The sequence below is a fragment of the Schistocerca serialis genome, chromosome 3, assembly GCF_023864345.2.
Source record: "Schistocerca serialis cubense isolate TAMUIC-IGC-003099 chromosome 3, iqSchSeri2.2, whole genome shotgun sequence".
Classification (NCBI taxonomy): Eukaryota; Metazoa; Arthropoda; class Insecta; order Orthoptera; family Acrididae; genus Schistocerca; species Schistocerca serialis.
Window position 1 is genome coordinate 205,509,560 of NC_064640.1, and position 23,800 is coordinate 205,533,359.

Here is a 23,800-nt window from a genome sequence, read left to right on the forward strand (position 1 = left end):
TTGTATATTTAATTTTATATTCCATCAATCAGTTGCATGATGAGTTGTAATGATTTGGAATGAATCATTTTACAAACATATCATTTTTAAATATGACTACATGCTGAACATTTATAGAGGGGTAGGAATTATTAACTCTCTCTCTCTCTCTCTCTCTCTCTCTCTCTCTCTCTCTCTCTCTCTCTGTCTCCCCCCACCACCTTTTACACATTACAGCAATAGAAATTCTTCTACAGAATAGGAGGAGTTGCAAGGTGAAACATTTTTAGCTTTTTTAAAATTTTACTTTGGTATCTGTCAGACATTTTATATCACTGGGTAAGGTATCAAAAATTTTTGTTGCAGCATTGTGCAACTCTTTTTATGCTAAAAGCAGCCTTAATGTGGCGTAATAAATGTGATTTTTCCTTCTGGTATTGTAATTATGCACATCTTTTTTTTCTACAGTGGATTATTTGCATCAAATTTCATGAGGGAATAAATATACTGTGAAGGAAGTAGTAGTTAGAATTCCCAACTGCTTAAACAGATGTCTACAAAATAATCATGGGTGTGCACCACATATTACTCTAACAGCACATTTTTGAGCAATGAAAACTCTCTTTCTTAAAGATGTGTTACGCCAGAACATTATTCCCTATGACATTATTAACTGGAAATATGTAAAACATGTCAACTTACTGATTTATCTTTTGCCAAGATTTGCAGTGGTTCTTAGTGCAAATTTGGCTGAACTAAGTTGTTTTAGGAGTTCCAAAATGTGCCTTCTCCAGTTTAAATCCTCATCAATAGGAACACTTACGAATTTTGAAGTTTACAGCCTATTTATTATTTCCTCACCGTGTGTTACACTTATCGTTGATGTAGTGCCTCTAGATGTGCGGAACTGAATATGTTCTCTCTTTTTAAAATGGAGTGTGAGACCATTTTCAGAAAACCAGGCAATGATATTTTTGAGAACATTGTTTACTATTTCTTGTGTTTCTGTATAAATGCTTGGACTGATTACAATTCTAATTTCATCTGCAAAAAGAATTAATTGTGCTTGTTGTACGTTAGACAGAAGATTGTTTACATATATGAGGAACAATAGTGGACCTAAGACTGAAACTTCGGGAACCCCATATGTGATTTCTCCCTAGTCAGAATAATGTCTCCAAACTACATTGGTTGATTTACTAAGTACAACTTTCTGATATTGTTGTCAAGGAACAACTACACTACTCAGAATTGCCAATTAGGGTCCATTATGACGATGATTTCTTTTGTGTAAGTATTCATAAACATAGTAGGCACATGTTTTGTGCACCGGAAGTCATTTGCAGATGTGCATTGTGCGTCGGAAGTGAACTATTTGTAATTTATTGATGATTACACAAAATTACAAGTTTGACGTGTCTTTAAGTATGTTTGAAAGACTGTGAAATGTAAACAAATATATAACGTGCTATAATAAATAGCTGAGTTGGCAATTGCAATGTCATCACACATAGGACAGATTACATTATTAGTGTACCATGATTGAAAATGCCTGACTATTGTAATACTGCAAGTATCTAGGATGCATATGAGTGCAAACGAACAGTAGACATCAAGCTTACACAGAGGAGGGCTGTAAGAGTGTTGGCAGGCTTATTTGACTGGTGAGAGTATGTAAGAGAAAAGCTGAAAAATCTTATCTGGCAGAAATTTCAAGAATGACTCCTAATATCTCATGAGTATATATGAATGTTCTTCAGGTCCTTCAGGTATTGTTTCTGTAGAAGTGGTGAAGATGAATTTAGTTGAAAAATATTTTTCGTAGAGCCATATAAGCAGTTACTCTTACTGTGGAGAAACATTGTATGGTGCAATAAAAAGGACTCTACCATGCACTTCAATGTGCATTTCCCAAGGTGTGGCTGTGACCTGCAACTGTGGTGATATCTGCCTGGCAGCTGTCCCTCAGCTGTACTGTGATGTGAGCCCCACTACCAAGGCAGTACCAATGTCTCCGAATTACTACACTGTGTCCATATTACTACATAGGGAGAATGGCAGTGTGCACATGGTACCTGCTTTGCAAATTTCCTCAAACAATGTTTTTTTCCCGTTTGTTTTAATTTATTCTTTTGCATTTTATAGCCCCACATGACAGAAACACACATTGCAAAATTGAAATAGTTTACAATGGTAAATAGGAATCACCATGAGTTTATGTTTGGTGCATGCTTGTCATACATTGCTATGTATGAAACATATCCAACATACTGTTATTATCTTGATAGGAGACAGATATATATCTCCAGTCTTGAGAAAATGCATTGCAAATAATGCACCCAGTCCCATGTACACTCACCACAGTATAGCAGGAATGAACTATCCACAACATCCATTGTATTTCAAAGGGTAGTTCAAGATATCGAAGTGAGTTTTTGGCAAATAACAACATACAAAGTGGCATGTATTTTGCATTACGGTTAATGTGCAAACCTTCGTAATCTACAGAAATACAGAAGTAACTGTAGTTTTTTCACTTGAGTAATGTAATGTTAAGGGCAACCAACAGCTGGTGAAAAGAGAATTTGTGTTGGTATGCAACAACATAAATGAATAAATTTCATGTGGAATTTCATACCAACAATGAGCTGTTTTAATAAACACTCTTTTTCGGTATCCCAGTGCAATTGCGACTGTAATAGCATGTCAGTAAGGTAAAGTTGCACAAACTGTGTTATATTTTGGTAAAACAACCAAAAGAGGAATGTAGGTGTTACTCAAAATTCGCCTCTGCTTCTTCTGTGTAGAAAACAGAAAAGGTAAGAAGTCTGAGGACAAGAAGTTGACACTTCTGCTGCAATTTCAATGGAACCCTGTAACCCATTAACCCTGACACCATTGACAGCTTCACAGTAATAGACATAGGAACCTTGAAGTAGTTTAAATATAAACAAGTACTATCTATGATAATTGAAAACAGTTATTCAAATTTGAAAGTTTAACTATCTTGTTTTACTTAGCAAGTTAATTTCATAAAATACTTGTCTTTTCCATTTTATACTGTCACAAACAAAACAATACTGTGAAATAGACTAGATTAGATTAGATTTACTTTCATTCCAATTCACCCATAGTGAGGAGGCCCTCCACGATGTGGAACATGTCAGAAAAACAATAATACATGACAAATATTTACAACTGAAACAAATAAGCTAATGTACCTTCCACAGATCCAAGTGGAATGGAATGATCGTCATTTTTTTATAAGAATACTACATAAAATAATCATTTTACAAACACTGATGCACTGAATTTAAAAAAAAAAAACTTTTTTTATTTTAATTTATGAGGTAATAAACATGTAATAGAACTGCTACAATACTTACTTACAATGAACACATTACTGCACTGAAATGGTGCAGAAGTTATATTGTACTTACACACACACACACACACACACACACACACACACACAAAAAAAAAAAAAAATCAGTTGGTCCTACTGAGAAATTCGTCAATTGAGTAGGAGGAGTTGGCCACCGATAAATCCTTTAGGCTTCTCGTAAACTGAATTTCATTGGTTGTTATGCTTTTTATGACTGCTGGCAAGTTATTGAAAATGTGTGTTCCTGAATGATGCACACCTTTTTGTACAAGATTAAGTGACTTGAAATCCTTGTGAAGATTATTCTTATTTCTAGTATTGATTCCGTGAATTGAGCTGTTGGTTTGAAAAAGTGATATATATTTAATGACAAATTTCATTAAGGAGAAATATATTGGAAAGCAGTAGTTAATATCCCTAGTTCCCTAAGCAGGCTTCTGCAGGATGTTCTTGAGTTCACACCACATATAACTCTTACTGCACGTTTTTGTGCCCGGAAAACTTTAGCTTGGCTTGATGAATTACCCCAAAAAATAATCCCACATGACATTATGGAATGAAAGTAAGCATAGTATGCCAGCTTTTTCATTTTTATATCCCCTTTGTCTGACACAATTCGCATTACAAATAGGGATTTGTTAAGACGCTTCAGCAGTTCTGTGGTGTGCTCCTCCCAGTTGAATTTATTATCAAGCTGTAATCCGAAGAATTTAACACTGTCCACTTCTTCTATCTGCTTGTCATTGTATGTTAGGCATATACTCGTGGGACACCCCTTACAAGTTCTGAACTGCATGTAGTGTGTTTTTTCAAAGTTTAGTGACAGAGTTGGATAGGAACCAGTGATTAATGTCCACAAATGTTTTACTAGCTGATCTTTCTAGGACTACACTTGATTTGCTATTTATTGCAATGCTTGTATCATTGGCAAACAAAACGAACTTGGCATCTGATAATGTTACTGATGAAAGGTCATTGATATACACAAGAAAAAGTAAGGGCCCTAAAATGGAACCTTGTGAGACCCCACATGTAATTAGTTCCCAGTTGGATGATGCCTGATAGCTTAATACATGTCTGTTTCCTAATAACACCCTTTGTTTCCTGCCAGAGATACAAGATTTGAACCATTCTGCAGTATTTCCTGTTGCACCATAATATTCTAATTTACTTAAAAGGATATTGTGATTTACACAGTCAAATGCCTTTGACAGATCACAAAATATACCAGTTGCCTGCAATTTTTTGTCTAATGAATTAAGCACATTTTCACTGTAAGTGTAGATAGCCTTCTCAATATCGGAACCCTTTACAAATCTGAACTGCGACTGTGACAGTATGTTATTTCAGATAAGGTGGTTATAAAGCCGATTGTACATTACTTTTTCTAAAATTTTTGAGAGTGCTGGCAAAAGTGAAATTGGATGGAAATTTGATGCTATTTCTTTATCTCCCTTCTGAAACAGTGGCTTAACTTCAGCATATTTCAACCATTCAGGAAATATTCCACTGATAAATGACTGGTTACACAGATAGCTTAATATGTTACTTAACTCTGAACCACATTCTTTAATTAACTTTGTTGATATTTCATCATACCCACTAGATGTTTTTGATTTTAAAGATTTTATGATGGACATTATTTCTGCTGGGGTAGTGAGGGTCAAATTCATATTATGGAAGTTACTTGAAATGTCTGGTCTAAGGTATACTGTAGCAGCATCTACAGCACCTGACAACCCCATCTTTTCAGTAACAGTTATAAAATGTTTGTTGAAAAGTTCTGCAACATTATACACATATGTCACCAATGTATCATTTACTCTCAATGCTATTTGTCCCTCTTCATGTCTGGTTCTATCGGTCTCCTCCTTCACTATATCCCGTATTTCTTTATTTTGTTATCTGATATGACTATCTTTTCCTTGTAATATATTTGCTTTGATGTTCATATTACAGTCTTTAATATTTTGCAGTATTTCTTGTGATGTGCTATAGCATCAACATCAGAACTGTTTCGGATTGACAGATGCAGTATTCCTTTTGTTTTACAAGATATCTCTATTCCTTGAGTAATCCATGGCTTCTTTGTAGACTTTGCTCTAACCTTGGTTAGTTTTGGGGGAAAAGAGTGTTCAAATAAGGTAAGCACTTTATTACAAAAAGTATTATATTTTTCATTCATGCCATGAGCACTGTAAACATCAGTCCAGTGAATGTCTCTGAGGGGTGTCCTAAAATAATCAATTTTTGGCTTATTAATTACCCTCTTGAGCTCAGATTTAACACATTTTATATCCTGTTCAGTATTAACATTAAACAGAAGGAACGACATGTCATCGTCTGAGAGGCCACTGACTATTGCTTTTGTAATATAATTTTGTTCATTGGACTTTTCTATAAAAATATTATCACTGGCTGTTTGTGAGCAATTGGCTACCCTAGTGGGGAACCTTACACTGGGAATTAAGTTGAGTGATAGTGTTACTAGCTCAAATAAGTTCTTATTGGGAGAGTCTTCAAGGAAATCTACATTGAAATCACCAGCAACCACTATTTCTTTGTTTTTGGTTGTTAATTGGGCCAGTACAGCTTCAAGGTGGTTTATGAACAGATTAAAGTTACCTGCAGGTGCTCGATATACACTTAATATTATGAAGGATTTTTTTGTGAAATTCTACTTCTGTTGCACATGCTTCCATATGCTGTTCTAAGCAAAATTTATGAATGTCTGTGTTCTTAAATTTACGACAGTTCCTGGTGAATGTGGCAACTCCTCCTTCCTCCATTTCTGCTCGACAAAAGTGAGATGTTAACCTAAACCCTGTAACACTTGAAAGTTCTATACCAGTGGTCACATGATGTTCAGAGAGGCAGATTATGTCAGCTAGGTTTGAAGACTCTAATTCATCTATGCAGATAATTAATTGATTAATTTTATTTCTCAGTCCTCGAATATTTTGATACAGTAAAGATAGCTGACATTTCACATTGACTGAGTTAAAATTGTATAGAGTGGAAATACCTGCTGACTGTTGAAAATTATTAATCAATAGCTGTTTATGCTGATGTAATAAGCTAGAATTATGTTTTTTGGTTTCTTTCTCAAACTGAAGGTTTGTCTCAGTCCTAACCCCTCTTAAAATTTGGTTTATTTCTGTCCTCCTTACCCTAAAAAAGGGTCTTTTCTGAACCCTATAACCACTGGTATTTTATCACTCATGACAGTGCCTCCCGCCTTTAACTTTCCTGCTATTTTCCCAGCCAGTTTAACCTTCCATTTTCTGTTGAGGTGAAGGCCATGCCTAGTATAATCCCACCTATTGAGACAATCAACAGGAACCACATCATCCTGCACCTGACATAAACAGCTGTTCCAACTCCAAATTAACTCTCTTGACAGAAGAGTTCAAATAAGGTCAGTCATGGCACCCAAGAGCAGATACAAACTCAACACTAGTATGCTTTGATACTGATGCAATCTTTGCCAGGTCACACTCTATACTGTACCCAGGATCTCTGTCAATACTATTATCTGGCCCACTCACTATAACCACGGTGTCTTCCTTACTGAAATCTTTGCAAAGTGATCCTAAATCGTCTGTCACCTGCTCCAGACCAGCACTAGGTTTAAAAAAAATTGGTGACATGGTATTCTGATCCTAATTCATCGTGCAAAAGTTAGCCAACACCTCTTCCATGTGAACTACCTAACAACAACACTTTCTTTCTCTTTACTGATTTCCCTACATTCTTACTTTTCAATTTGCTGCTGAAAGGTTGTTGTACCCTGTCTACACCTGCAACTGCTTGAGGCTCACCAGCTCAAAAATAGGATGTGTGTGTTATCTTTCTTTAAGTTTACTGTATTTTTTGCCAGTATAACTCATTCCTGTTGTGTTCTGCTTTGAATACAGATATAAGTGAACAAATGAAACAGTTAGGTAATGAACAGTCAAATCACATAACACTTTATTGACTCAAAGAATACACCTACCTTTAGCTCTGCACTGCTTTGGCTGTGTGAAAACTAGTGGAATTATTTATCCTATTAAATGACTTGCTATTCAGGTACACAAGAGACAGCTGTGTTAAACTAAAAGTCTGCAATGTTTACTATTGCTACAATGAATATGTGTCCATTGATAGCACTCAATACATCATACATTTTAATGCTGAACTAGACTCGACTGAATAAAAGTATGATGACACTGTCCTCTAGAGGCGGAAGTAGAATGTTGACACGTGACTGCCCTCAGGACCAAACTGTAGGCACAAGTTGTAGACAAAACACAACTGGCCACCCATGTCCCATGCAGTGGTATTTGAAGAGTGTGATGTGGAAGCAGTGGCACCTCTTAATTATGGGAGACGTGGCTTATTGCTTCTTCGTGATTGACACCCAAAGATGCTGCTTGGGCATGCAACATCTCTTCAGTGGTCGACTGCTGATTTGCCATGGTCAGTTGTTAGCAACATCGCAATTCCAATTTTCCTGAACTGCATTAAAGCTAAATTTGGATAACTTAAGTCATAATAAAGGCACTGTTGATGCAAGAGTAACTCACAAAGCGTTACATGCAACAAGTGACTCATTGTCACTCCTTCTTATTTCTTGTGGCTACACTTCTCATGGCAACACTACATTCAGAATCTGAATTGCACCATTGTGGCACTGCTTGTTGGTATGCTGCTGTGACAGGAGCTGCATCAACTGTGTTACAGTCCAAACTCAAACTGTGTACTCGTAGACAGAGGGCACGTGTCAGATTGGCCCATTGTTGTCACAGACAAGGATTACACCTTGTGAAATGCGCCTTTATAGTGACTCACTCATTGCAGATATAGATGCTTGAGCTTTTATGTGGCTATGGAAAAACTGACAAACTTATTTTAATTTTTGATCAATTTGTGAACAAACTTAAAAACCAGTTATGGCAGGAAAAAGTTGCGTAGAATCTGTTTTAGACCAGAAAGTTTAACCCCAAATTATATGAAAATGTAAACTAAATAATTTCTTTTTAACTTAAATTTTATTTCAAAATGATGGAGTACAGTAATCAGTCATCCTTTCCTTTCAGGCTTTATTAAAGCACATCTAGATTTTAGCTAGTAACTAGCCATTAGCAGTGCAGTCTTTCAAAGTTTTCATACATGCCCTAGTATGTCAATCAACAGGGGATTGATGTACTAGTGCACATATTAAAACTTTGAAAGATTGTATTGATAATGGCTAGTTACGAGCTGAAATCTAGATGTGCTTTAATAAAGCCTAAAAGGAAAGGACGACTGACTTCTGCTCTCCATCATTTTTAAAGTCATATCACAGTCCTTGAGTGCATTCCACATTCCTAATGGAAGTTAAATTCATTTAATTTTATGTGTAAAAATTTGGTTTTTGCTGTATGTGTTGTACATTCTGGGTTTTTTCCTTTCTGCAGATCCCAGCAATTCGGAGCGATTTTGCCTTGGTCTGCTTTCAAATGTGAATCGAAACACTGTGGTGGAGCAGACACGTCGCCACATTGGCAAGGGTGTGCGACTTTATTACATTGGAGGAGAGGTATTTGCTGAATGTCTGAGTGATTCTTCAATCTTCGTGCAGTCCCCAAATTGCAATCAGCGCTATGGTTGGCACCCAGCTACTGTATGCAAAATCCCACCAGGTATGAATTGCAAAGCATATTTATACTAAAGTAATTATATCTGTATTCACAGAAATGTTACAACTATTATTATTGTCTTTGTATGTGTTACTGTACACACAGTGTAATGTGGCACATGACACATTAGACACCAGAGGTGGGTGTAAGTGATGGCTGCTTCTCACAGGACAGTAGCATATGAAACAAAGTGCATCATCATTTCTGTGAAAACAGAGGTAAATGTCATTGAAATGATTCTGTATAGGTGAAGGTGAAATCTTGTTATAAAGTGTTGTTGCAAACAGTATTGTTGGTAAGTCTGGCACTGAGAAGAAACTAGTTGATACTGGTCAGCTTCTACCAATATCTCTACTCCATAGCAAACTATGTTGTGTGTATAGTACCAGTATATATCTGGAAGTTTTGTTGGTAGCAAATATGTAAATTTTATATAAATGTAGCAATATTGTGATTTTGGTGGTGGTGGTGGTGATTTACATTGGCAGTATTATTTTCACTATCTTTCTATCATACTAAAGTGATCTTTGTTTGCACTAAAATTATCTTGCCTCTTCGTAACCAGGGAATGTAAGAGGCTAGTAATATCTATTTTTAGTGTTATATATAATTTTGTGTATTTGAGAGTTAAAAAATTTTGTATTTTCCTCAACATTTGATATGATAAATCCATCTAAATTTCTCTTTAAGGATTTGAAGATGGAATTTCATGCCATAACATCATCAGTGATAAAGTCAATCATGGGAAGCAGAACAACTGAGCACGAATGCAAAACCAGCCACATAGAATTGTGTGTTATGTAAAGAAGTGGGATTGGTTGGAGGGGTTCTTGCCGACATTGTAAAATTGTTATTTGAAATAGTATCATGGTCTCTCTGCTCAGATAGAAACTTAGTTGAAGCCAATCAAGAATATTATTTGTTCACTAAGAACTTCAAAGAAACACACACAGGAAGAATCATGTGCCAAAGATTGCTAGTTAAACCGTTATCCTATGGGTCGGAAATGTGATTGTGAACATGGAGCGTAATTATTTTTGTGATGTCATACACAGGTTTTAATAGTGCCGAGCATTGAAGTGTGAAGAGCAGGATCTAGTATATGAGATTTTCTTAACGTAAGTCAAGCTTGGACTAATACAGTAGTTACTATGTCACGGGCAGACCACAGCAGATACCAAGTTGGATTTACACCTCTTAGAAGTCAAAGTACTGTGTTACAGGAGGTGAAATATTTAGTACTGCTGATAGATCAGTTATAAATTTGTACAGTGGGTGAGCATTGATTGTAGCCAGATGCAGAATGTTATAGGAGTAAGTACTGACCAGTACCTCGTCATGGCTCTAGAACCATATTTGATGGCATTTGATATAATTCACGTATGCCAGATTTGGTGGTGTTAAAAAAATCATCTGTTTCTAGAGTATTCATTTCTGTAGCTTCATCGTTACACTGGAGTGCATCAAACTAAGAATAAGCAAATTTTTCTCACTGTTTCCTTGATAAGATGTTAGAGTAATGTCACCATCCTTATAAACAACACTTGAATGAAGTACATCTTAAGTAAACAAGACAGAAAGGCATTATGATGTTTTAAAGACTTATTTCTTGTGTAAGAAGTTATTTTGTCTGCATGAACAATATCAAAATGCATATTTTGTATCGTTATTTGAACTCGGTAAATTTTCATACTGTGTTGCATAATATTTCAGTTTTCAATACAGCATACCAGACTACAGTAACAAAACATTTTTGCACATTTACATCAACATAAATGCTCTGCAAGCCACTGAACAGAGCATGGCAGTGGGTACATCATACCCATATTATCAGTTTTATTTCCTATTCCTTTCACATATTGAATGAGGAAAAAATGAATGTCTAAATGCCTCTGTACACACCATAGTCTCTATTATCTATTTCTCATGATCCCTAGGTGAGATGTATGTTGGTGGCAGTAAATGAGTCCCAGTCATATTTGAATACAAGTTCTCTAAATTTACCAAACAACATTCTGTTAGAACTACATAGTCTTACTTCAAAGCATCCCCATTTTTCTCTGACCATTTCTGTTACACATTTGTATGGGGTATTCTGAGCTGTTACGTTTGTAGCAACAAGTCCCAGAGTTCATTCAGTATTGGATGCTGTGCCTATCTGGTAAGGACCCCAAACACTGGAATGATATTCTAAAATTAGTCACACTGCCATCTTCTATATGATTTCCATTACAGATGCACCGCACTTGCCCAGAACCCTTCCAACAAATCTAAGTCTTCCATTCGGATGCCCTAATATTGATTTTACATGATTGTCCCATTTTATATTGCTTTTTAGTATTGCCCTAAATATTCATACAGTGTGACGTGCTCAAGGCTGTCTCCATTAATCTTGTATTCAGATACTGTACTGTTCATTCACTTTGTTACAGGCATTAGTTGGAACAGCTGCCATTCATTACACCAAGCAAAAATTTTGACCAATGTCTTTTTACAATTCTTTGCAGTCATCCAACGATGGTACTGTCCTTTAACCAAAAGCATTGTCAGTGAAGGCTCTTACACCATTCATAATGCTATGTTATATATTATGTATGTGTATTGAGAATAATACAGGTCCTATTATGCTTTCTCTGGGCACACCCTATATTACTTCTGTTTCTGGTGAACATTCACTGTCCAGTATAATGAACTGAGTTCCTCCAGGCGATCACATATTTGTGAAGATATTCTGTACACTCGTATCTCAATTAGTAGTTGATGATGTAGCTCATTGTTGATGAACAACAGAAATCTGGGAAGATGCAGTCTACCTGTTCTTCTGCGTCTCTTGTTTGCAAGATGCGTGTGAATAAAGCAAGATTTTTTCATATTAGTGACGTTTTTTCTGAATTTGTGCTGAGTGTTTGAAAGAAGCTTATTTTCCTCCAAGAACATCTTAATGTGTGAGCTTAGAATATGCTCCAGGATCCTGTAACAGATAGATGTTAGAAGTTTTGGTGTATAATTCTGTGTATTTGATTTATTACCCCTTCTGCAAACAAGAATAACCTGTGTAGGTTTCCAATCACATGGACCTATACGCCGTGCGAGTGATCCTTGATAAATATGAGCTAGGAAATGAGCTAATTCCATGGTGTCTTCAATGTAAAACGTAGCTGAAATTCTTTCAGCGCCTGTTGCTTTGTGTGCTTGAATAGTTTCAATTGTTTTTCAGTACCTGTGGTGCTGATATCAATATTGCTCATGTGAGGGTTTGGTGGTGATCAGACATGGGTACAGTGGTATCCTCTTGAGTGAATACATTTATAAACATATAATTTAAAATTCGTAGTTCCTGTCTGCTGTTTTCAATTTCCGACATCAGATGGAACCATAAAAGACTGAATGGAAATGCCCAGAACATCCTAGTGTTTTCTGATAAATTTTTTGCCGGGATCTGACTGTGAAAATTTTGTATGCTTCAGTACCTGTGGTGCTGATATCAATATTGCTCATGTGAGGGTTTGGTAGTGATCAGACATGGGTACAGTGGTATCCTCTTGAGTGAATACATTTATAAACATATAATTTAAAATTCCTAGTTCCTGTCTGCTGTTTTCAATTTCCGACATCAGATGGAACCATAAAAGACTGAATGGAAATGCCCAGAACATCCTAGTGTTTTCTGATAAATTTTTTGCCGGGATCTGACTGTGAAAATTTTGTATGCTTCAGTACCTGTGGTGCTGATATCAATATTGCTCTTGTGAGGGTTTGGTAGTGATCAGACATGGGTACAGTGGTATCCTCTTGAGTGAATACATTTATAAACATATAATTTAAAATTCCTAGTTCCTGTCTGCTGTTTTCAATTTCCGACATCAGATGGAACCATAAAAGACTGAATGGAAATGCCCAGAACATCCTAGTGTTTTCTGATAAATTTTTTGCCGGGATCTGACTGTGAAAATTTTGTATGCTTCAGGTATAACCCTTCTTACAGGTGCCTGAGTTGCTATTAATTTTTCTCTGCCAGCAATCCTGCAATCTCCCTTGGGGCGGTAGTCTAGTAATTTCTGTTTTAGCAACAGTCTGTGAATGATACCATTTAGCCCAGATGGGTCTTTGCTGTCTTCTATTACTTTACTTTGACACACCCATCCAGACTGCAGTTTATAACGTCTTTCAACTTTAATCACAATTTTTCAACATTTTCCAGTTCTAAACTAACCCTTAATGGATCAACAAAGACTTTATGCCTTTGGTGACCATTGTTCCAGTAATCCTCCCATTGGTGGCTCTCTCAAAAAGATAGGCTGTTTTTAACTAGACGGCCTAGACTATTGCTTTCGCATATGGATTATTGGACTTGTCGTTTGAGGCAGTTGTATTTTCAGTTTCTCCCAGGATACCCAGTGGGTGTATATTCGATTTGTTTCCTCTTCTGACATTATTTCCCTAAGAAGGCCACAAACCACCTAGGATTCAAACTGCCTACCACTGACACCACCTTCTGTCCCTTCCGTATGTACCCTGATTGTGACAGAGGCAACCACTGTACAAGCAGGAGAGGCGACATCACAGGCACTGTCTAGTTATCAGCAGGAAACATTACATTGTGCTTATTCGTTACAAGTACAAGGTTAGCCGTGCAGCCATTAGCCTTTCAAAACAGCTCCAGGTCTGCATATGTCCTACTAGCCACCACCAGATGAACATTCGGTGCCAGATCAAGGTTTTCCATAGATGAACTCATTTCTTTTGAGGACATAAAGAAGTAGAGGAATTGGATGCGAGATTAGATTGTGCTTACGTATAAACAGAACTAGGAGCAATACATAGACTCGGGCTGCTGCCAATGTGAGAGCCACCTCATCTGATGGCGATAGCATGAGAGCTGAGGTATATGAACTACAGGCATGTGTTTGTGTCGTACGTGAAACGTTCTGTATGGACTGATCCCTACATCTTGTAATCTACAAAATGCCTCACTGCATAGTATGTATTATTAAAGAGCTATGCTTTAACTGACTGTTTAAATGAGTTTGTTTTAGTTCTCTTTTTGGGCAATTTATTGTATAGAGTAATTTTCTAATGAAAGATGCTATTTAGAGATTTCTGTTTATTGTTTGTCAAGAAAGTAATGCTACTGATTAGTTTGCTGGTACATATCTGCATTGAAATCCGTATGCCACAGTACTGTAGCTAAACAAAAGGGTGTTGTCAGTCTCCACCTTATCCGCTGTCAGCATTCTACGCTGCTGTGACACAGGCATTTTGATATGTCTCTGCAAGCAAATAAAAAAATGACTGTCTGCCTTTATATTTTTGAGGTGATAATTGAAACTTTGACTATCCTCATAAGTGACATGGCTCTTATTTGGCGATTGTGAATAGAGAGAGCAGTTTGTATGGTTGAACTTGAACTATTGCTATTTCTCAATATTAAATAAGTTACAAATGATGTGTGTGTTTTTTAGGTTGCAACTTGAAGATCTTCAATAATCAAGAATTTGCGGCACTTCTTTCCCAGTCAGTGAGCCAGGGCTTTGAGGCAGTTTACCAACTGACTCGAATGTGCACTATACGCATGAGTTTTGTCAAAGGATGGGGAGCAGAATACAGGTTTGTTCTTTTCACAGATCCACATTAAGTTGTTCGTAATTCTGGTAAATGTGTAGAAATGGTGGTGATATAATAGCTGTGACAGTTGCTTGCGGAAGTCAGTTATAAGGCAACTTTATTTTGATAATATATTGCATCACTCATTGATAAAAGAAATGATTAGCAAATCCTTAAATCTGTCACATTTAATTTGCAGACTCCCCACTGTAGGAAGTGTAACTCCATTATTCTCTTAGATTTTGATAGTTAATATTGCAAGTTGTGAAGTCATCTAAGACTGAGAAAGCCCCAGCAAGGAAGATAATTTGCTAATAATGTTTGTAAAGTAAAACCTTTAAGTGTTATATGTATTGTGAATATCTTGCCTAGTCACGCAGTAGAAATGCCAGTGTTATATGTTGTTTATTTGTGAACTCCGTCATATGTGTTGAGACTTTGCTGGTGTTATGGGATATGTCAGCAAGAATTATGCCCTCATCCCTCAAGCTCACATTTTGTAGTTGGAAGGCATTGTTATTCCAGGAAATGGGAGCTTTTTGTTCCTGACTTGTGTATTAGCACAAACTGAATCTGTCAGTAGGTGCATTTCTGGTTAACTTCTGCTTTCGAAATTTTAGTGGGATACCAGTGTCTAAAATCCTGGATTCAGCCTCAATGTCTACACACGGTTGAGCTACTTTGCTGCATAAATAGTTCCTTTTTTAAAGTTTATTTTACATTGTTGTTCCATAGGAGTGCTGTAAATTAATCACGCAATTGTGAAGCATGAAATTACATTAATGAAATATATTTAAATTGAGTAAATCAACACAAGGAAAGTAAGTAAGATGTGAATACAGGGGTAGATTGAATAACTAATGAGAAGCTACTGGATCAAATAGGGAAAAAAAGAAATTTGCGTCACAGCTTGTCAAAAAGAAGGGAGCTTAGCCGTCAAGGAATTGTCAATATGGTACCTGGAAGTGTGGAGAACTGCATCAAACCAGTCTTTGGACTGAGGAAGATTCCGGCAATAACAACATTGACTACAACAATAACTTCTGAATTTCAAATGACAAACAATGGGTATGGAATGGGGCAGATGATGGCCTTGGGCTGTTGCCAGAAATCACTTATCATTATTGTTAGAGAGATTTGGAAAAAAACTAAATCAAGGTGACTGGACCAGTTAACAATCCAGAGACATTAAAAATAAATCAGTATATCCAAAATTTCTCTTGGGTAGTGTGTGCAAGTCTGCTGTAGGCATTCAGGATGGTGGAAATTTAACATTTCATCACGGTTTATATATTTCGCAATATATGGGTAATCTTATCATTTCTGTGACATGATTCCAGAGGAATGACTATTTTTCCTTTTCTTTTTATTTTGTACTGTGCTTTCCAGTAGTTAATCTGCAATTAAACTATTTTTAACAATTTTTTACCACCTTAAGTATTTTCTGTAATGGCTTGTCATTGTATAAGCTGTAAAAGTAAAATATGGCTTTGAAATTTTTGCGTAAAGGGACAACACTGTTGTACATCTACATCTACAGTTACATGACTACTGTACAATTCACACTCAAAGTGTTTGGCGGAGTGTCCATCGAATCACGTTAAGACTATTTCTCAGTTGTTTCACTCTTGAATAGCATGTGGAAAATATGAACGTGACTTTCAGATGAGGCATATTATTTTAGTCTGAACAGCCTGTTAATTCACTGCAAATTCCATTTCCACATGTTTGTAAAAGTTCTCAAATTATGGAGATTTACTCATAAAAATCATTTCTAGGTAAATCAGTTAGGCTATAAGCATCAGTAATTATTGGTAAATTACACTGTGAATAATAAAACATTAAGAGTCTCTTGCTTCAATTAGGAAGTAGCTAATTTGTGTAACAGTTGTGCAATGCATGAGATATTCATACAACTAAATCAAATTAACAAAATATATATTACTGTCAAGAATGGTAAGGACAAGTGGATGGTTCCAACTTTCACTGTTAGATGGTAATTTATTCCTGGAAATTCATCCTTTTCTTTGACAAAAACTATTTTTTCACAAAAATTTTTTTCTAAATGTATAGCTTTGTACTTGATTAATAGGAAATCTTAATTTCACAGAACAACAGAACCATCACATACAACTTCTAACAGCTATTTGGTGTGCAATTATTGTTAACAATTTACATGGAACTTGTCCTGCATGGCCATGCAAATCATGTAATATTCCTGCAGCAGAAGTTACCAGAATCATTAGATGATTTTTTTATATTTGTATGAAAATGTGGTTCATGTCTCCCATGTTAATACTTGTTCTGACATAGTTAGATGAGTGTTATTAGACACCAAGATCCAAACCCATTTGATTACCTTTTTGGAGACATAGAAAATCTGTTTGCACAGGATAGAAATGAGCTATTCCTTTGAGTGTATCCATATATCAGGAGAAAATGTAAACCTGTCTTCAGGCTGAAGGGAAACAGTTCATATGAATGTTTACATTTCTTGTAAGAGTATTGTTTCAGTACTGGCTTTATGAATATACTTTTAACCTGATGTCCGGAATCACAGTTGTTTTTGATTGTATTTCATGTTTGAGACACCAAGGAAAAGAGAAAATAGCCAATCTGTTTCCAGTGCCTTTCTAAGGAATGAAAGCCAACCACATGTTATACTGACAACATGGCATCATTCAGTTTATTATGTAGGTTTTTGCATTATATATATAATAATAATAAAAAAAAAAAGACTCAATCAAAGTGTGCCATATTAATACTATAGTTTTGATATTGGTAATATTTGCAGCCATTCTTGTTCAGCTACTTCTTCATTTATGTTTGGCAAGTAGATAAAAACAAATGTTATTCATCATTTACAACGGAATTTTTATTTTGTTTTAAACCAAACATGTTTCACTTTGAAAGGCCAAGACCTTATTAAAGATACATTTAATAGATTTCTGTCATGTAGTAGTTTCTAAGTTATCACCACTCATAGTTTTCAAGGGCTAATTTTTACATAGGAAAAGCTGTTAAAACCATCAATTGCAGGAGCTACTTGTTTCAAATTTTTGGTACATGACTAAAATGTAGGTCAGTGCTGCAGTTCAGGTCACAGAAGTGATATTTTAAATTGTCACTTAATCAGCAAAGTGTGTAGTTTAGATCTTGTAGGTGACAGAGTGTCTGTTCTCTCCTGTCATTGTTTAAATATGAGATAAAGGTGAACTGAATGTAGAAATACTTACTTTCTAAACAAATTTGAAAAATAACTAAAGTTATCCAGGTTCAACACCCTCAACAAACTGACATAAAAACAAAAATGATAAAAAGAGAAAGTTTATGTTGAATTGAATGTGAGCACTGGCTGAACACTAAAGAAACAAGTGTTTTTGGCAATTTAACCCCTATGAGGATGAAATAGTGGGTAAAAAGGTTTTTTTTAAATATAAATGATTGTTAAAAAACTACTAAAGTTTTTGAAAGCTACATCTATGAAAATTGGTTTCCGACTTCTTTGTTGTAAATGAAGGAATACGTGTTTGTGTTGTTGGACATTCAACCCCTAAAGGTGCGTCATCCAGGGTGTGAAAGTGGCTTATAGCAGTGAGAGAAACAACCCCCCCCCCCCCCCCCCAGCAAAATGAGCTGCCTGCTCACCTGTGCGCTTTTTGAGTTAGAGATGGTGTCAACAGTACAGTGCTGCGGCGAAAGCCATGTGACTGAGGTGCTCTACCTAGTGTGCTGCATGATGTCTAGCCAAAGAAAACTGCAATGAGACACTCACACAAAGTAATATTCTCTGAGTTAATCTCTCAACATCAATGTCTTTAGATTTGAAGCATCACAAGTACAAGGGTGTTCTCTTCTAGCACTGTCACAGTTGGAAAACTGCCGTTTGGCTGAAAATTCCTTTGCTTTATCCAAAAGTTTTTCTGTTCAAGTAACTGGGAAATAAATGGAAGACAGTTTGTAGACAAATGCAAACAGTACTTCTGCAGATCATCTGACGTATTGTGTAGAGATTCAGAAGGAAAATACTATGGGTGGGTAAGATTCTCCTGTTGGTAAAAACCTGAAAAAATATAATTAAATAGTATACTTTTTTAACAAACTTATATTGCATGGCATTTTAAGTGATATTTTGAAGAACATTTGAAAAAAAAAAACATTAAGGACACATCTACGGTCGCAGGTTCGAATCCTGCCTCGGACATGGATGTGTGTGATGTCCTTAGGTTAGTTAGGTTTAAGTAGTTCTAAGTTCTAGGGGACTGATGACCACAGATGTTAAGTCCCATAGTGCTCAGAGCCATTTGAACCATTAAGGACACATGTCAGAGAAATAGAAGAGGAAGAGAAAGAGTGCTTGGAACAGGATCAAATGTCTTAACGAAACCAAATAAATAGGTTCTGTGTGACCACTAGGCTTTCCTTGATACAGTTGAACATGAAAAACAATAAGTCAATTTGTTGATTTTAAGTATACTACTTTCATCTGCAAGTAGTTTCCGCTTCTTTGCATTTGGGGCAGTTGCAAAAAATTTAAGGACAGGCCTAAATTTCTTTGAATATGCATGTGCCCCTAAAGTAACAGCATTTCGGTCAGTGTTTTACATGATGTTATTAGACATCCTAATTACGGGTTTTCAATTGAAATTTCACTGTTGCAGCTCTAATGCCATGGGAGATGGAATGTTTTACCGTTTTGTAAACAGAACTAAAAGGTTAGAATATAATAGAGGGAAACATTCCACGTGGGAAAAATATATCTAAAAACAAAGATGATGTAACTTACCAAACGAAAGCATTGGTATGTTGATAGACACACAAATAAACACAAAACACACACACACAAAATTCAAGCTTTTGCAACCCTCGGCTGCTTCATCAGGAAAGAGGGAAGGAGAGGGAAAGACGAAAGGATGTGGGTTTTAAGGGAGAGGGTAAGGAGTCATTACAATCCCGGGAGCGGAAAGACTTACCTTAGGGGGAAAAAAGGACAGGTATACACACACACATATCCATCCGCACATATACAGACACAAGCAGACATTTGTAGAGGCAAGGAGTTTCAGAACTAAAAGGTTCTGTTTTTCTGACTAAAATGTTCCCTTTCTCAACAAAGTGTTCCCTTTCTCAACATTTGCTACTGTTACAGCAATGAAATTTTTACTGTTGTTTTATTACGGCATAGAAATCATACAAATACTTATGAAATGTGTGAAAAAACTTCCTATTTGTTTTGTTACTTCTCAGGCAAATTTTTCCGTGATAAATTCTGTGGCAGAGTGGTTAGTTTCATTCCATGGTAACTCGTGATTGGAAACATTTAGACCCATTTTGATTGCGGATCCCTCACAAACAAAACATGGAGAAAACAATTGAGTGGTCAGAATTCACCTGAGTGTTGCCAGTTGGTAGTTATCACAGAACAAAACAAAATTCGACCACTAATAGGGTGAAATAGTAGGTAAAAGTGTTTTTGAAAGAACTACTAAAACATTTTTAAAGATACCGCTATGAAAGTTGGTGTTTGACGCCTCACTTAGAATTAAAAATAGATGTGTGTGTCAGTGTTTTTGGAAATTCAGCACCCTAAGGGAGAGAAATAGGGAATGAAAACTTTTATGAAATTATTTCCCTATTAAGCATTTTCAGAGCTAAATCTGTGAAAATTTACATTTCATTTCTTGGCTACATATAAATAAATATGTGTTAGGGAATGAAAGTTGGCATGGAAAAATCACTGCAAGAATACAAAAGACACAATTAAAGTAAACCTTGGACTCCAGCTACCAGAATCACGTTTCGGCCAGAAGTACATTGGGAAAAGATCATGCATCTATGGCCTTAATTAGTGTGAAAAGTTTAGAAGGTGAGGCAATTTGCAAACAACATAAAAATTCCATTAAAGAAAACAAAAAAAATGTTTGTAAGCTGTACAGTCTATGCGTGCGAAGCAGTAGGCGATAAGGTTGTTGTGATGTAAATGAGTCATTGGTTTGTGTGTTTATATTTCCACTTCATTTAATGGCTCTTCACTGAATGAGATTTGTGTGAAGCTAATCTGCCGCTAACCCAAGTGAGGACACTGTTGGGCCTACATGTACACCATCTCTCTGCAATCTGAATCACTTACTGCCGATACATTATTGGACATATCTTCCAAATTTGCTTTCATTCTTCCCATTTCCTTTGAGGGATTCCAATTTTAGCAAGAATGTTTGTGGCAGCCTCTATTTACTTCTGTAGTCAAGCAACATGTAATATTTTTGCCTTCACTTGAGCAAAACATGAAAGAATCACGCAATCCATGCCAGACATTAAGTGAAACATGTTATTTAAAAATATGAAAGGAAACCTGCTGCATCTCAAATCAAATTATATTTTGTGTTGTAGCCTGGCACACATTAGACAGATCTCAGCCGTAAGCCCCATACCATGTGGAAACAGAAATTTACACTGCGTAAGTGGCCAAAACCAAAGTAGAAAGGAACATATTGACTGCAAGTAACATGAGCTCAAATCTGTATATATGCAGAAAGCCAGAAAGTCTGAAACAGCAACACACAATCACATATACTTCTGAATCAAAGCCCAATTACAGAAAGCGAGATACTAATTGTATTCCAGAATCATCATACAGAAACTTCAGGAAGAAGATTCAAGGAGATTCAAACTTCCAATGTGGCCAATGATCTGCTTATTTTGTGTGTGTAGAGGGTTAACGACCATCCACACATGATGCTGAAGGTGAAACTATGCACTAGGGGATGGGGGATGGTCACAAGCCATAGTACATGCAGTCTGCTTGGTGGTTAACATTGCTGGCTTGCATGCTGTGGTCATCAGCTCAGATCCAACCACCAGCAATTATTTATTATCTCATATTTATCATTTATGGGAAGTATTTTAAATAAATAAGAGGCAGTCAAGTGAAAATGAGACAGATGGGAGAAAAGTAAATAAACTTTATTATTTCGAAAGGAATAGCCCTAAATGTCTGATGGGCAGCCAGCATTTAGGAGATGGTTGCAGGGTGTGGAATTAGAAATGCCAGAACTCACTACTGAAACTGAATCATGGCAGAATTTATTGCCTGTCTCTAAGGGATACAGAAATGAAGTCTGAAATCTCTCGTACAAGATGGAGGTCTCATGGGCAGAGAGGAGCAGAAGGTAAGTCATAACAGTCCAAAAGCTGGCTGATAAGAGGGTGATTGAGCTTCAATTGCTCACATTCCTCAGCCCACTCCCAGCCCCCACGTGACCAATTCCATTCCTGCGATTGGCTTCTCCCAGTGCAGTTTGTTGTCTCACAGTGTCAGCACTTCCATCATGTGAACAGAGCTTGAAATGGCTGGCATCCAGCTAATATCTGGTATCAGCAAGCCCAAGTGCTGGTGTAGCTTAGAAAAAAATTTACAATCTATCCATGAACAAAAATTTAAAGAAATAAATCGGTTTTATGCCTATTATGCTTGTCCACCTTGTACGTTCCACCCCCTACCACAGGAGCAGAGTATCTGGTCCAAAACATTTTTAAAGTGGCCCCTTTAAGATGGATAATATCTAATGGAACCTAATTTGGTAAGAAAGTTAAAAGTGGAAATTTCATGGTTCGTAACAGAAGTAATTCAAATGGAGTGTAAAACGTTAGTAAGAATGACAGTAATCATGTAGGGGATGGTTGCGGCTGTAGTTCAGGTTGAGGTTTACAATGGCAGCCCTGTAGCGCATGCGGCTGTGGTGATGCAGCAGTGCAGGGGCAGGGCAAGGATGCCCTGTGCAGTGACGGAGTACTGGCACAGCCAGTGACAGTGCCAGCTGGCAGATGTGGGAGGCAGGCATGGCAGCCAAGCCTCACAGTTCCGTGACAGGTAAAGCTGTAACACTCTGTCGAAGGAGCACATTAGTTGAGGCTCAGGGGTATATTTCAGCAGTGGAATGGGGATGGAATTATTTCAATAATATTTCTATGGGGTCACTATACGTACTAGTAACTAATTTCGTTGGCTGCCTAACAATAAAATAGGATCATAATGATATGTAAAAATATTAGTGAATTTTAATGTAATTACTATTACCTGAACAGATATCACAGTGAATCATTCTTCATTTAAATTACACATTATCGTGAACAATGCCAGCAGTGTAAGTGGTGTATTGAGCTACCGTATTTTTATTACAAATTGGTTTTAGGAAAAGTGGTGTCTCAAATCACGATATATTAAGTTACAATTGAGAGAGCAGCCATGAATGCTGTATTTTTAAGACTTAAAATTAGGGGAGAGCCACGCATATACAGCGACATATTCTTTGTGCTATCACGGCACAGGTTAGGCGCAATATTCGCCGGGTGGTTGCCACTTGGTGATGACAGGTGTGGGCGACTTTAGTCGTTTGCAGTATCCTTTTTTATACCCAAACCATGTGGCTATTCCCTATAGGAACAAGGCAAAGGGAACAGAGAAGGTACTCAGTATAACCATGTCATTTACATATTCTTTCATATGCCACTAGCCATATGGGAGGCAGCACAATCAATAGTGACGTGACCCTTCTTACAAGCCATTAGCTTATGGATTGATCAAATTAGGTGGGTATTCAACTGACTGGGCAGTGAAGGCCAGCTGTCAGGTCGTGGTAGCACAGTGGGTAATTCTGGTAGATACAGTAAGAAGGATTTAGTACTGGCATTTTGCACATATGATAAATGAGCTGGTAATTTGACACTAGGTGTCATTAACTCACAGTCAGAACTGTTGTGTAGGATCATAGCAGAGGAGAGCTATTGTAGTTGGATGTGGCACATTGTACAAGAGGCTGTTGCCGACAGGCAGAAACCCTGGATTGTGTGAGTGCAGGAGGTGGTGTAGCCAGTAGGAATAGAGGCATTTCACACTCAGGAGATGCCACTGCGTGATATTAGAGATGGGCATGAATAAACATTCGTGTGTGTACATTATTGTAACTCACTGAATTGTGTGGCCATGTAAGAGGAGGCGGAGATTAGTGTTTAACGTCCCGTCGACAACGAGGTCATTAGAGACGGAGCACAAGCTCGGGTGAGGGAAGGATGGGGAAGGAAATCGGCCGTGCCCTTTCAAAGGAACCATCCCGGCATTTGCCTGAAGCGATTTAGGGAAATCACGGAAAACCTAAATCAGGATGGCCGG

General features: G+C 36.9%; 1 protein-coding gene across 1 annotated transcript in view; it reads left to right on the forward strand.

The window, feature by feature from the left end:
• The window catches only part of LOC126469920 (mothers against decapentaplegic homolog 3-like), a 218,555-nt gene that overhangs the window by 164,559 nt on the left and 30,196 nt on the right, over positions 1–23,800 (forward strand). Inside the window, exons 5-6 of the mRNA XM_050097312.1 lie at positions 8,806–9,030; positions 14,490–14,634. Of these exons, the coding sequence (XP_049953269.1) occupies positions 8,806–9,030; positions 14,490–14,634 (370 nt within the window). The remainder of the gene's footprint in view (positions 1–8,805; positions 9,031–14,489; positions 14,635–23,800) is intronic.